Genomic DNA, 15,153 nt, shown 5'->3' with positions numbered 1-15,153 from the left:
TCAAAAAGACCACGTCTAAACTTTACATTTCTGTTTTCCTTAACTTTCTACTTGTTAATCCATGGACAACTGATGCCAGCGGAAAAAGGTGCCATACTTTCATGTAGCTAGTTGTTTGGAAACTTTTTACAACATAAGCAGTTTGCTTCTAGTGAATTGGGATGAATCCCACTACTAGTGTGTTTGCTCTTTTCTTAAAGCAGAAGGCCACACCGTTAACAGCAAAACTCCCTGGTATTACAAGGCCATCTTGCCACTGCTACTCTAGCAAACTGGGAAATGAATCTCCTCCAAGGCTCCATGACAGTGCTAAAGAGATGCTACTGAACGGGTGATTCAGTATGCCTATAGTTGTGCTCCCAGACTATCAGAAAAGGTTTTGGAGACCCTCTTCCTAAATAAGTACCTTTTAAAAGTAGTAATTTACAAGCAAAACAGTGGGGAAAAAAAAAAAAAAAAAAAAAAAAAAAAAAAAAAAAAGTAGAAACGTAGGGTGGCATATGGCCAAACTTTTGACTTAATTTCACCACAGGTTGCTTTTTATTTACAAGCAGCTAATCCCCTCTCAAACTACACAATGGAGCAGCCATTGGCAAAGGCAGGCAGATAAAATTGGCATGCCTCTGTATTGTTCTTGCTAATCTGAACCATTAACAGAAGGGTGAGAAGGCTAGTTTTGTCATTTAAACAGGCTTAAATCCTTTCACCAAATGAGCTTTTGTCTACATAGAAGAATGCATCTTGGAAATTTAAGGGGTTTCTGTTAGTGTTGCATTCTCAAGTTGACTTGGCTACAGGAATACCAACCTGTTTATTTGGCCCCCATACTGTAAATGCAAGAATTATTTCCAGCTGTCAAAATCAAAAGGGGTTCAACCTGATTAAATCATTTCTCAGAGGTGAAACAGGATGAGATTATAAAGTGCTAAGAAGCAGCTATTTGAAATCCTGGACTGCACCTGTGCAACTAAATCTCCATTTATACAGGTGCTTTTCAAATTGGATTTGAACCTTTAAATTCCCTGATTCATCCCTTGGAAAACCACAGAAGCTCAAATAACTAATGAAATTCAGAGACAGAGAGGCTTAAAATAGTTTCAAGCTGTGAAGTAAGGCCTCAGACTAACTATGTTCTTTGATTCATTGTTGATGCGACATATCAAGCATAAACATAAGTTGCCCAACCCAGATGCCAGAGGTTATAGGGTAGTAATTTAGAAAGTAATTTTTCTTTTTTCTTCTTCTTTTTCTTTTTTTTTTTTTTTTTTGTCTCTTTTTATTCCCCTTAGCACAGGAGAGGTCACCACCACCACAATACATATCTGAAAACCTAGGGAAAATAATTTATTGGTAGCATGATATGTTTTTGCTTTTTACCTGGCACATCTTGCACAGATATTCAATGTGACCTTTGCTTGAGGCTCAGCAGGATGAGCACTTCTAGTTTGATTGAATTTGCTCCCAGAAGACATCAGACTTGTTACTCCTTCCATTCTTAGATCATCAAGATCCTCTGCAACAAAACAGAATATGCTTAAATTTTGTAGCAATAAAGTTATTTATTCTGCACCTGCAGAATGTATTTGGCAGGATCACTAAACAATATAACAACTCAAAAATCAGGAAGAAATTATTTGAATAACAGTTATTTGAATAACACTAAGAAAAAACACTTCAGAGTATTTTTATTCATATATGTATTAGTATCCTGTTGTATTGACAGGGGTTCGTTCAAAAATATTAGCATTTCCACTTCAGACTGCCTATTTTTTAATCTTTATTTTTCAAATTCATTTATAAAACAGACAACACTTGTCAATTGCTTTATGAAGAGATGCTGTCCAATACCTTCATTTGAAACAGGGATCCACATTGAAGAGAAAACTTTGTTTTTTTGAATGTATGATTCTCTTCTGACTTATTATAATTATTATATTTATCTATTCACTTGGCAATGAAACAGTATTACTAGGATAAAAGTACTAAACTCCCCAAAATGGAAAATAGATACATATATCACATCAAAAGAGACCACGTATTTATAACTACTATATTGCTGCATCAGCAACAAATAATAATAACTAGATTTTATACTATTGTAAAATCACTCCCGCTTTGCAGGAAGACAGCTGAGGCTCTTGGAGAACTGTTTGCCCCAGATCATTCTGGAATTGTGTAGCTGAGTTAGAATGTAAATGAAATCTCTTGGTTTACAGTCAGGACATTCTTAACATAATCTATTTATTTTTTACTAACATATAAAATTGGTATATTGTGTATACCTACTGTATCCATAAAGCACTATTTAAATTTGTTTATAATTCAATTAGATTCTAGCTGAAAAAGAAACAAACAAAGCACTGACTAGCTGCCATTGAATGAGCACCAACCATTTCATGTACTAATGCATGTGACTTGTGGTATACAGTATGCAATCATCTAATTAAAATCTTCCAGATAATGTATACGTATACATTTTCATATATTTATGTCTACAAAAGAAACCAGATGTTAAAGAATACAAGTGAAGCAGAAAGTGTGCAAAGGCAGACTTTAGATCCTGGAATCAGATAGGGAAATGTCATGGAGAATTTTAAAATCAGAAGCTATATTCAACTGAAATTTAAAATACACAAACAGTCATTATAGATGCATAATGTGGTACCGGTATGGTCAGATTGGCAGGATCATGTCATGTTAACCATACTCTTTTGGGGATACATCTATTTCAGTAAACAATATCCATTGATCATGGTGATAAAAAGAAAGAACATCAAGACTAAACTTTAATTTCTTGTCAGTGAAGTGCTTGAACTAGATTTTCTTATCTGTAATGCTTCTGCTGCTTAAGAAAGCTCTTCCCCTCCCAAAATTCCTTGTCTTGGATATATAAATTGACAGTTCCACTGAATTTTCTGGCATCCATTTCCACAACTTTTCCTTCAAACTTTATCTAAAATTTTATATATTCAAAGGACTTGTAAAGCTATATGATAAAGAATTATAAAATCAATCATCTACGAGTCATTTCAGAGAAGGCATTACATATTTGGAACGTATTATGTATTAAAATAAATAATGTTTAATTGTGTTTTAAAGATGTGTGAAAAGTTCCATATTTTTTAACAGATGTAAACCACTGGACGCATTACAGTTTAAATGAAATTGAAGCATATGCCTCATTTTTTTTCCCCATGAACAGATGTGATTTCTTTAAATAAGGTTTTCGACTGTTCTCTGCTTGATTAACTTTTGGCTTTATGATGACTACTAAGACTGTTTCAATTGAACAATAACATAGGCTGCCCTTTACCATACCTTTTATATTTGACTCTGTATATCAAAATCATTTCATTTTTACATTTTTAGGCAACACTTAACGTTTTTATCTCAAGAGAAAAGTAAGTGAAACTTTGTGCAAATAACTTCGATTTCAGACGTACCTACAGCTGCAGCTAACAGACAAGTTCGCAGATGATTTTGTAGGACTGGTATATTGTCATATGCTGTTAGCCCAATAGAAGTAATCTGTACACTGAAATGCAGATTTAGAAAAATAAAAAGCACCAAAAAGCTATTAATATTCCTATAAAAGAAGTATAATTCCACCCTCCAAATCCAAATAAAATCTGCATTCTTTGATTTAACTTTGATTACTGCACTTCTGCCTCAGTATTGAATGTTTTCAGATTCTTCTACATGCCTCTGATTTACAGAGCAGATATCAGTCTTTCTCACTTTCTTGAAGCTCAGCTGAGCTTCAAGAAGCTGCCTGGTTCCCAACAGCCATAAATTTGATGGGAATTTTCAAGCTGTGGGTTAGTTTACATGTCATCTGGCAATCTTTCTGACTGACCATATCCATTATAGTCCCTTAATAAATAAATAAATAAATACAATACAATTAAAATAAAAATGCAATAATTTTAGTATTAAACAGTATATATATATATTATATCTATACATATATAAAGAACAAATTAAGCAATTTGGTTAAATAATTGCTGAATGTTTTGCAGAGGAATTCCTAAATAGGAATGTTTTAAAATGAATCTTAACACTGAATGCTTTTAAATAGGAATGTTTTAAAATGAATCTTAACACTGAATGCAGTAATGTATTTTAATAATAACAAAAATAGGTTTCCAAAGGTTCAAATGTTTCTGTGTAATATCGGAAAGCATCAATCTTAGCAAAAAAAAAGGATTGCATTAAGAAGTCAATTCAGTTACAGGGTCTGGAACACTGAATCTTTTCTCTTTCTTTGTATTCTTTGCTAGACCAACTAGTGATGATATAGCTGAGCGGTTCAGTGATTTTATTGAGCAGCAGTGAGGTAATTCACTGAGAAAAAGAGATAAAAAAAAAAGCCAGTTGATGATTGCTTCTGTGACAGAGGACAGGAACACTGTGAAAACTCTCAAACCCTTAGGAAATTGTTTCCTATCTTTGTACAGTGATAGGCTGGAAGTTTGAGTAAATGAAAAATAGAATAAGACTCAATCTCACTTGTACTACTAAAAATGTATTATTTCAATGCAAGGCTGTGCACTGTATTTCTTCCATTTAATGTTATTTCTATGCAATTTTCTGTATGAATAGGGCATACAAAGGCCCAACATTGGTCCTATAACATTTCATTAAATATGTCCTACATCGTAAAAACAAAACAAAACAAAAAACTACAAAACAAACAATACTTTTTATTTTTCCCTCAAATCAGTGATTCAACAAAATAAATTTACAGAGCTGCAATCTTCATGCATTGCCATAACAATACACATGCTTAAAAAATGCTTAAAAGTGAGATAAAGATCACAAGTGTAATAAAGCATAGCACTGAACCAGATGTTTTCTATATTAATAATAATGTTGCACTAAGCTAAATTCTTTGTGATTTTTTATAGGCAAGTTTCATCAACAAAGGGAAGGGGGAAAGGGTATCTATTTCAGCTAAACAAGAACATATCTCAGTAATCAGGTAACTATTTTTAAATAGGATGTTGCTCGTAATTATTTATTTCCTTTCATTTTGGGGAGGAGGAGGTGGGGAGAGGAAAGAGTCAGTGATGCCAAGTATTCTAGAATCCATTCCAGATCATTTAATGTCTTGGGATAAGAAGGTGTGCAATCCTCTTACAAGTTTCTAGAAGACTCTCAAAGCTTTCATGTTAGGGCCAGAGCTGCTCTTGCGCAAAACCCTTGCTAAACATGATAAAAGTTCAGTTGCATAGAAGGCTCACATAATACAGTTCCGTGCTACACTGTTTGATATGATTCAACCATTTTTGCCTCTTTCCTCCATCATTAAATGCCATAATTTCTCAGGAGTAATTTAAGGCATATAAGGTGCAGAGCTTGAAAAAGTCCTGATTCATCTTTAGAGAGATAATGACTGCTAAAGGTTTTTCTGTTCAGTCTAATGCTTAGGAAGGCAATAAATGTTTTCATGTGAGAGGCAATATGATAATGAATCCTGATTCATGTTCCTGCAGGCTACCAGTCAATTCTGATGCACTGCTAAAATAATGGCTTTTTCTCTGTAGCAATGAATTTCTCAAGGCAGTGTTCTTACGTCAGGACAGACACTGATGTAGTGTCCATAGATGGCATTGATTTGTCACAAATTGTTGGATAAAGGACAGACTCTTAATATGCTCTGGTATTCTCATAAAAATAAATAAATAAAGATAAAATCTACTTCATGTAATAGATCTACTTGTGTTCAAGGAATTTCTGCTGCTTTGCATATCATACTTGTATGTTTTATATTATGTTAACCAATCATCTCTGCTTTGGATAATTTTTCTTACCAATATCAACAGAGCCCAATAAAAATCCCACCTTAATTCCAAAAGAATTGTTGGAACATGCAGGATTTAAGCTTCAAAACAGAGGAGAACCATTAATCTAGAAGGTGTAATGTGCCACTCCTGAAAGTTATGTTTAATCATTTACTTCAACCAAAGGAATACTGGAGTTATCTTCTGCAATACACTAGCTACAGGACATTTCACTTTGTTTCCTCTTACTAATCTGTTTGAGGTTATGAAGCAGACAATGGTGTTTTTTCTAATGTCTTCCCATTAACACCTTCAAAACATCAGAATTTCACTCAGTCAGACCTTTGCCACAGACAGTTGATGCAAACATCGTCCCAAATAGATCTGTCAAAAGACTTTCTCTCCTACAAGCCATTTTAGGTTCCTGAACACAATTTTCTGAAGACATCTTACTTTATAAGTATCTGAAGTTGAAAATAAATTCCATGCATATTTGTGCTTCCACTGTTGGATGCATGCACAATTATTTGAAACCTGATTCTGCTAAGACCCTGAATTTGCATGTCCACCTCAACCTGTATCATTTGCCAATTTAGCAGAAATCTACCCCACAGTCAAAACCAACCAACCAACAAAACGGGTGCTGTAGAAAGCAATATAGTTTTCATATATCTTGAAAGAGAAAATGGATCAGTGGTTAGAGTTCTCACTTTTAATTAGCAAGAGAGAGAGAACTCTCTTCAGTTTCTCAATCTTCCTATTTTAAGCTGGGACTAGACTTTTCTATGTCTAGTCTATGAGGTAGCCTTTTCTGATGAAGTTATCCTATTTTCATTAGAGCACGCTTTGATATCTTAGACAAATACAAAAAGAACTGGCCCACAGACTCAATCTCCTAGTTACCTTCCCTTTTTCCACATGAAGAACATTTGTTTACTACAAAAACCATATTATTTGCAGGTAAGACTGTCAGAGCACTGCTTTAGGGGATGAGAGCGTTTCTAAGATGTAGAGTGTCTGAGCTTCAGACTCTTGCTCCAAATCAGGCAAATTAAGTTTAGAAAACAAGTCTTGCATATCCCAGCTGCCCAAGCCACTCACCAGATGCAATATTATAGTATCATTTTATTTAAATGGAAAAGTCCACAGTTGAAAAGGACTGGCATTGCGCTCACTTATTATTCCCTACTGGGCATCCAAGGACAAAGGATCTAGCAGCACCAAATAACCCCTGCAAACAACTACCCCCGACAGCAACAGTAACTGACCATATAACACTGTTACTCAACCCAATACCAATTTCAAGTACACTGGCCCAAACCATCATGTAGTTTTTATACCATGCTTTATTTTCACAATAAAGGGAATCTAATATTAATTGGAGCATGGTCATTATTTCTAAATTTCCAATAAAATAAAAATTTGAATATTTCACTTGTTATATCACATTCCATAATGTATTACTTCAACTGTAGTAATTATACAACAGTACCTTTACTGTAATAGCAAAGCATCTTTGGTCTAATACAACAGCAAAAAGTCACAATTAGAAAAATCCACAAAATAACCAGAAATTTTGGAATTCAGAAGGTGCCAAAAGGAAAGTCCTTCAATGTTAGTCCTTGGCAAAGTTTTTCTTTTTTGTACTTTAGCTTAGAGTAAAAAAACTTTTTTAAATTAAAAGCAAATTTTCATTACTTCTAATCAGTTCCACTTCTTATGTCATTTATTTATGCACTCACTATATTTATTTTAATACGCAATTCAGACCTCATTCCAAATCCGTATTCTTAAGGAAAATCAACATGGTTTAATCTATTACTGTGGCAAAGCTTTTGTTTGTTGTTGATTTTCTTTGATCAAAGTTTTTAAAAAATCAATTTAAAATATCAGAACATAAGAAAGGAATGCATATTTAAAAGGTCTCATTTTGTTTTTAATTCCAGTTTGTTTTTTATTTTCTAACAGAGTAGCCAGCCATAATATTTTTCAAGCGGGCTCGGTTAATATACTACAGATGTTCCTTTAAATATAGCTAAAATCCTGAATTTCACATGACATTGTCACTTACATGTTGCTTCATTAAATCTATTTTGAATACTGATCATTTTTGTAAAAAATCATACAAACAACAAACAATTATCTAAGATAAATAATAATTAATTAATTCAACAGTACAGATCAATAAAACTAAACCAACAATAGTGATTTTTCATCCAGAGAAGATGCTAAAAATCAATTTAGTTTTGTACGAACCAATTTTTGCACTGAGGGCTATATTCATATTTCTTTGCATCCATGTAGTTTACTCTACCAACCCCTTGACAGGATTAAATTTAGCTGGCTTGTTAAGAGGCCAGTGGAAATTCATACACTTTTTATTGAAATGAAAGTTGAGGCAAAGGATAAAAAGTACAAATAAACTTATATCAAACATTTCTAGTAACGCTGGACCTTCCAACTGCTTTCTATTTAAAAAATCACTAGTACAAGCATTTCTGTGCCAGTCCTCCATCATCTGTATGTTTTCTTTCATAAACCTGTCTAGCACAAGGATTACTATAGTGGAAATATCTCTCTTTCCCCAACTTTTATATAAATATATATATATTTAATTAAAGTGATCACACTTCCAATGTAGTCATACACCATATTTGTCTTTCAGAGTATGTTCAGGAATACAGAAACACACTAAGGGAGACATTATAGTCCTAGTAGAGACAGACATATGTATAGTTCAATGATGATCACCAAGAAGTTAGATAACAAGTTAGAAGAAACAAACTGTGAATCTTTGTTATTGCTCTTCAAACTTCTGCTTAGCTGCAAAGGAATAAATGCCCTCCATATTACCTCTGCTAACTGGGAATCAAAGATAAGAATGAGTATAAGATGGCATCCAATGACTTAAGCTCCATTTCTTCCAGCTCCATCCCTCTATCAGCTTGCATCAACTCTGCTTTGTCCTGAGACAAGACCATCTGTTTTCTATCACTATCTGTATTTTGGCCAGACACTGGGACATCTGGAAGACCGCACTGTCTATGCTCAGAGAAGCAGACACTGAGCTGGATACCATCAACATACCAATGGCATCACAGATGACAGTGCATGCTCTTCCTCATTCATTGATTAAATTCATACCACTATTGTCTTTTGAGAAAGGGTAAAATAAAATTTTTAAATATGATCTCAGCTGGGTCAAGCAGCCAAACTAGCAGGTATGTCAAAACTATCCCACAGAGCCTACAGATCAGCCAGGTAATATAGTTCCAAATAAACACCACAGTTTTCTAATAATTGTTTTATTGAAGAGGAGTGTATGCTTCAACAAAACAAAACAAAACAAAAACCAACAAAACAAAACAAAACAAAACAACAAAACAAAACAAAAAATATTTGGTTAAAAACCTGTGTGGTTGGGAGTGCTGTATAAGTGCTACTTACTCTGTTGGAAATCTGTTTTCTGTAACCTACTCATTCAGTGCACTGTTGGGTTATGCTTGCTTGTGCTTTTGGTTTGGATAAAAGAAAATCAGAAGGCTTTTGGATTTCCTACAATGCTTGCACAACCATACTGAAATACAAGAAAGAAAGCTGGCTGAAGTGGAAAATAATCTATAAATGTGGTACATGTAATACATGTGGTTGCTACACTTTCACTGAATACTGCAGTACAAGATTACTGCATAAATAATAAATCAATCGTTGCAACACATTAGTTCATGTAATGTTAGCTTGTGCCTACTATCATAGTACAGATCATAGAGATACATTTGCTTTTACTCAGTGCTGTTATCTTCTGGATTTGAATTAGAACCAAACATTTCTGCAGATAATTTCATTTCAGAACTATAAAACCATCTTGTAAGTGAATCATATAGTGTCAGCTGACTATTCTGCTTCTCAAGACATACAATATTAAATCATGACTCCATTGAACTCAAGTGAAATTTGCCATTGACTCCAACTCTGGAAATTTATCTAAAACATTGCAAGATTCTCTCTTTTGGGTTTTAGCTGATTAATGTAAGAGCTGTGAAACTCCAATAGATCTTGAGATATGTTTAACTCTGGAGTACACAGCAGTATAACAGATTATGAGCCACATCCCCTAGTGGCCACTGCATGCCATCCCCTGCAGAGTATAAAAACTGCAGGTTAACCATACGAAGCAATTCTTTCAATTGAGAGGGAGACAGAGATTCCAGAATGCAAAGCCTGTTCAACATCAGGTAGCAAATATTTCTCAACATTTCTCATGTAAAACAAATAAATAAATAAATAAAAATCAACAAAACAAAACAAACAAGGATGAAGGAAAGAAAACCTTTGGAAACACAATCTCCACACACTGGAAGGAGGCAGCAGAAAAGAATATATCATATCACAGAAGATAATTGACTAACTCAATACGTTTTCCTTCTCAGAAAGAACCAGATATACTAAATTCCTAAACTGCCATTAGTTCGACTGATAGATAAATATTAATCTCATTTGATTTTTAGGTTAAATGCAAACTGTACCAAGAGAAGGAACACAGAAAATAAATAAATAGATAGATAGATAGATAGATAGATAGATAGATAGATAAAGTAATACAAACTAAAAGCATCTCGACAATATAGAGCAGAAGAGACCTACTTCAGCAATAAACAAATAAATAAATAAATAAATAAAATCAGGTAGAATTGCATCAAGAGGAGATTTAGGACAACACAAAGGGCCAGGTGATTCATGTATTTCAAGCACACTAACACAGTTCTCTGGCCCTGAAATACTATTAGCGTAGGTGGTAGTCGAATGAGGTCAAGCTCCAAGGTGCTAACCAGCAGTCACTGACGGTACAGTTCTGTAATCTAGTAGCTTGCTCCTAGTGACAGGGAAAGTCCCAGTTCCATCCTCCCCTTCCACAATTCCCACTGATATGGTTGCTTCCTATCTTTTATTCTTGTTTGACCCCACTCCAAGCTCATTCAGGGCAAAAATATTCTATTATTTGCTGGAATCTTTTGTGCCTGGTTCAGTGCATTGGCATACTGAGGGGTAATCCAAACATTCAAGTCAATATAAATCAAATGACAAGAGCATACAGCCAAGAGTGGAGGAACAGTGGAGGAATTGGAACCACCATCTTTAATGAAAGAGAAAAATCTACCACACTGTTAGGCTCAGCCCACCTCTCATAGCTGTACCCTAAGGTGTAAAAGCATTAGGTATTTAAACAACACTAACAATTCTGAACACCAATGTGTTGCTCCAGGACAAAAGCACTGGAACAAATATATATATATATTTTATAAATATATATATATATATAATAAATATATATTTATATTTTATTATAATATATATTTTATAAATATATTTATATATATATTTATATAGAGAGAGAGAAAAAGAGAGAGAGAAAGAGAGAGAGAGAATAAATATATGCTTCTCAAAGTATCAGAAATAAAAGTAAGACGGACATCATTTTAATACTGATGGAATGATTCCACCGTCTGCAACTCACTGGGACATTTTAAGGACCTGAAAACTTAGGGCAATTTTGATTCTCTCAAGACAAATATTTTTTAAAAATTCTATTTTATCAGAATATGCAGATATTTATTCAGGAATGCATTTTCCATATATGATTCTTAATAGTATGTTACTGTATTAAAGATACAATTTTGGATTTTTTTCTTTTTTTAATTACATGTATTACATTTGCTGTCTGTTTTCTCTTATTAAACTGAGTAATACCAAGCTGATATAACATATTATGATTAAACTTATAAATAGGCTTGAAGCAGGTTAAGATCTGTTGCTATCAAAGCCATGTCTTACCTTCTTGTCACCTTTTCTTTGTCTGTTTTAGAGTGTGTCCCAAATGACATTTTTAATTAATCAATTAACACTCAAAGTTCCCTTTCAGAAGCATGAGCCTCATATAACTTTACTCCAAAACTGTCCAGAGCCAAAAGCTTTCCCAGCTGTCAAAACCTTCCACTATTCCCTATCACCCGAACAGGAGCTCTGCTTAGTTCATAGACCTTATCATAACAATTCCAGCAAGCACTCTGAGTAAATACCCATAGCAGCTAACAGTTTCTCATCACACCAGTGAAAGTCTCCTATTCTAATGCTTAATGTTGTTTCAGGTATCATCTACTTGTGAAATATTTTTCTATGTGAAGATTCAATATAATATGAAATATTGCCAAATTATTATTGCTCGTTTACAAGCTAGAAATTATGTCCAATATGAACAAACCAAAACTATAAAACAAATTCTAAAGAACAAGCTATCAAAAACAGGATTGCCAATGCAATCATGGTATAATTGCTATGTTTACAGAATTTAGAAGTTCATTCTAACATAAGAGCTTTGACTGCCTAAGCAAACCCATTATTTGAGCATCCTCACCAAGACTTCTAAACACATCAATAGAAAACTGACATGCAAAGAAAAAAATAACTAGTGATCAGCAGCTAGACCTTAACAATATTTTGTCTCCCGGAAGTACATGTACGTTTAGAACAGTTGACAAACCAAGTACAATTTATTTATTTTTTTATGTAAAGCATGAGTATTCATAAAAACATTATGTGAGTATTCATTTAAAAAAATAAAAAATGTGACTGACATAATCCAGTTGCTATTCATTTCCTGAAAAACAGCAGGAAAATGAGTTCCTGTCAGAAATGTTCAAAAATGTCAAAAGACTTTTTTCTCCAAGGACATCCAAATATGCGTGAATCACATTTGATAACATCTTTCTGTACAACCAAATAGAGAAAAAGATCTGCAAACTGTTGTAAGACACCCTGCCAAGTCTCCTTTGTCCCAAACATTACTTATAGTACTTCTGCTTTCAAGTGACAGTGATTGAATAACTAAATCTTGACATTCTGAGGAATAGCCTCACCACAGCCATTAATTCACATTTGCCTATGGTCATATATACACTAACTGAGAGTCACAAATATAAATGAAATGATACATAAAGTTCCTTTTTATATATCAAAATGGTAACCATTCAGTAAGCTTATGAGTATCATATATAACACATACAGTAATCCGTGTCAAGAAAAAGCTTTTGACTGTGATGTGCTGGAGTAATCTTTTAGACATAACAGGTGAACAAGAAGAAAAAATTCTGTAAGTAAATTAGAAATGACTGTATTTGCCATGTGTAGGAGAGAAATGAGGACTCGCACAGAAGGGAATATATGCTCAGTTATTCTTTATACTACACATTGGGACCACCACAGTGAGTGGTATCTGCTTGGTAAGCCATGTGTAGGACATGTACCCATCTATAGCTTTCTGCAGATTAAACTAGCTGTTTTGTCTTCAGGTTCTCAGAAATCTACAAGCAATGGGAGGAAAGTTACCACTTAAAAACTGTAAAACCTGCATGTGGTAACTATGACTCATCTTCCCAGTCTTAAAGTTTCATGTTTTCAGTTGAGTTCAACTTGGCAACAGATTACATATAAGAATAAAAATAGTCATACATGTAGATTTGCATTTTATATAAGCCATAAATCCTGATTTATAATAATCATTTATAAATGATAGTGATAAATAAACATTTTATATAATAGAAATGTTACTTTTTACAGCCTACTGGAGAATATATTAATTCTCTGAAGAATCTTGAAGATGAAATTTCACATCAGAAGAGACATGCCTCAGAAAGGATTATACGCAACATTAGTTTGGTAATTCAATGTATTTTGGTATATTTGGTAATTCAATTCATTTGTAGTTTCAAAAATAGGAAAATTCAAAAGTCAATAACATTTAAAAATACTGCAATAAGGCAGACAAAAAAGGAAAGTATATTCTTTATCTTTCTCAGACAGAATACGTTTGTAACTACCACTTTTTATTATGAACTATGCCTTTAAGAACAATTCTGTATTCTTATTGTTTCATTTCCAACATCTTTTCAAGTTTTAATTCTTATTGAACCGAAAAGAAAAAAGTCTTTTTATAACTTCTGTTTTTAATAAAATAAGGGGAGAAACCTTTTTGAAGCCACAACTGGATTTGTCTCTCTTTGCATCTGGTTAAAAATCAAAACTGAAAAATCCTATTATTTGCATATTTATTTGTATTTAATTATTCCCAGGTCTGTAAACTTTCTCTGAAGAGAATTAAAGGCATGGAGTGACTGTAATTCTCTTCATTTCTATTTTATTCCTTCATTATTGGATACTTCAAAGGTATTTCTTTAAGAGCAGAAACTTGGGCTACACAAGTGTTGCCCAGAAAAGAGTAAACTAATAAATGTACCCTTTTGTTTGTGTTCAGAACTCTGCCTTCTGTCACAAACGCACAGTGGAACCTCGACTGTTCAGTCCAGGAATGTATAAACTTCATGCATCTACCATCATATATATACATACATATCCTATTAAATTTCCATTTCTTCTTCAGCTACTCGATATCTCAATATTTCGCTAAGCATTTCCACCTTTATTTTTATATGTTCTTCCAAAAGTGACTCACCATCTCTCTTCACATTCACTCCCAGTGAAATCTTGGCTTTATACCCATCAGTGGCCAAACTCTTATTTCACTGCAGTGCAGGCAGGATTTAACTCTTTTAAGTGTGCTTCCTGTTCAGCTTATTGTTCTAAGACAGTGAGGATTTAAGAAGCAGTTTCACAGTTTAAGCTAAACTAAGTCTGCACTGGCACTGAAAGAGTCACACCTGCCTTTCTCCCATTTCATCTGACCAACACTTACCATTCTTGCGCTGGCTATAGTTCCTGTGTAGCTCACAATTAGCTGGGTGAGGGAGCTCATCTGTTTTAAAGTTCTCTCTGTTTTTCTATATCGATTATTGGCCCAGTCTAAACTCATTCTTCAATATCTTTTTGCAGGTTCCTTGCTCAGATATGGACTGGTTCCAACAGTCAAAGAGAATAGCTGACTTGAAAATACAGCTGAGCATGTTTTCAATTCAATGACCAGTGATACAAAGCCAGTTAACCATACATGACTCTGGTTTAAAATCATTGAATCCTAGAATCATAGAAAAATTACCACCAATGTCACCCACTAACCCATGTCCCCAAGCACCACGTCCAAACTTTCTTTGAACACCCCCAGGGATGGTGACTCCACCACCTTCCTGGGCAACCTGTTCTAATTGCTCTTTCTGAGAAGAAGTGTCTCCAATTTTCCAACCTAAACCTCTCCTAGAGCAACTTGAAGCCGTTCCCTCTAGTCCCAACACCTCACAATGGCACATTTTCCTCTCCTGGGACATTTATTCCTGGCAGGAGGCATCCTGAGGCCTAACTACAACCCGAAGTTTCCATTTCCCCATGCTTTTACCCTCACCTCCCTCACGATAGAGGGTGGGGG

The 15,153-nt window shown here is 34.1% G+C and overlaps 1 protein-coding gene across 4 annotated transcripts in view; it reads right to left on the bottom strand.

Annotated features, from left to right (window-relative positions):
- The window catches only part of LOC311433186 (uncharacterized protein C8orf34 homolog), a 170,267-nt gene that overhangs the window by 53,623 nt on the left and 101,491 nt on the right, over window positions 1-15,153 (bottom strand). For all 4 annotated transcript variants that reach the window (XM_084512074.1, XM_084512075.1, XM_084512073.1 and 1 more), the window contains one exon: window positions 1,378-1,513. In XM_084512074.1, the coding sequence (XP_084368200.1) occupies window positions 1,378-1,513 (136 nt within the window). The remainder of the gene's footprint in view (window positions 1-1,377; window positions 1,514-15,153) is intronic.

Source organism: Aythya ferina (assembly GCF_964211825.1).
Source record: "Aythya ferina genome assembly, chromosome: 2".
Classification (NCBI taxonomy): domain Eukaryota; kingdom Metazoa; phylum Chordata; class Aves; order Anseriformes; family Anatidae; genus Aythya; species Aythya ferina.
The sequence above is the reverse complement of the archived record's forward strand: the minus strand, read 5'-3'. Positions and strand labels throughout refer to the sequence as shown.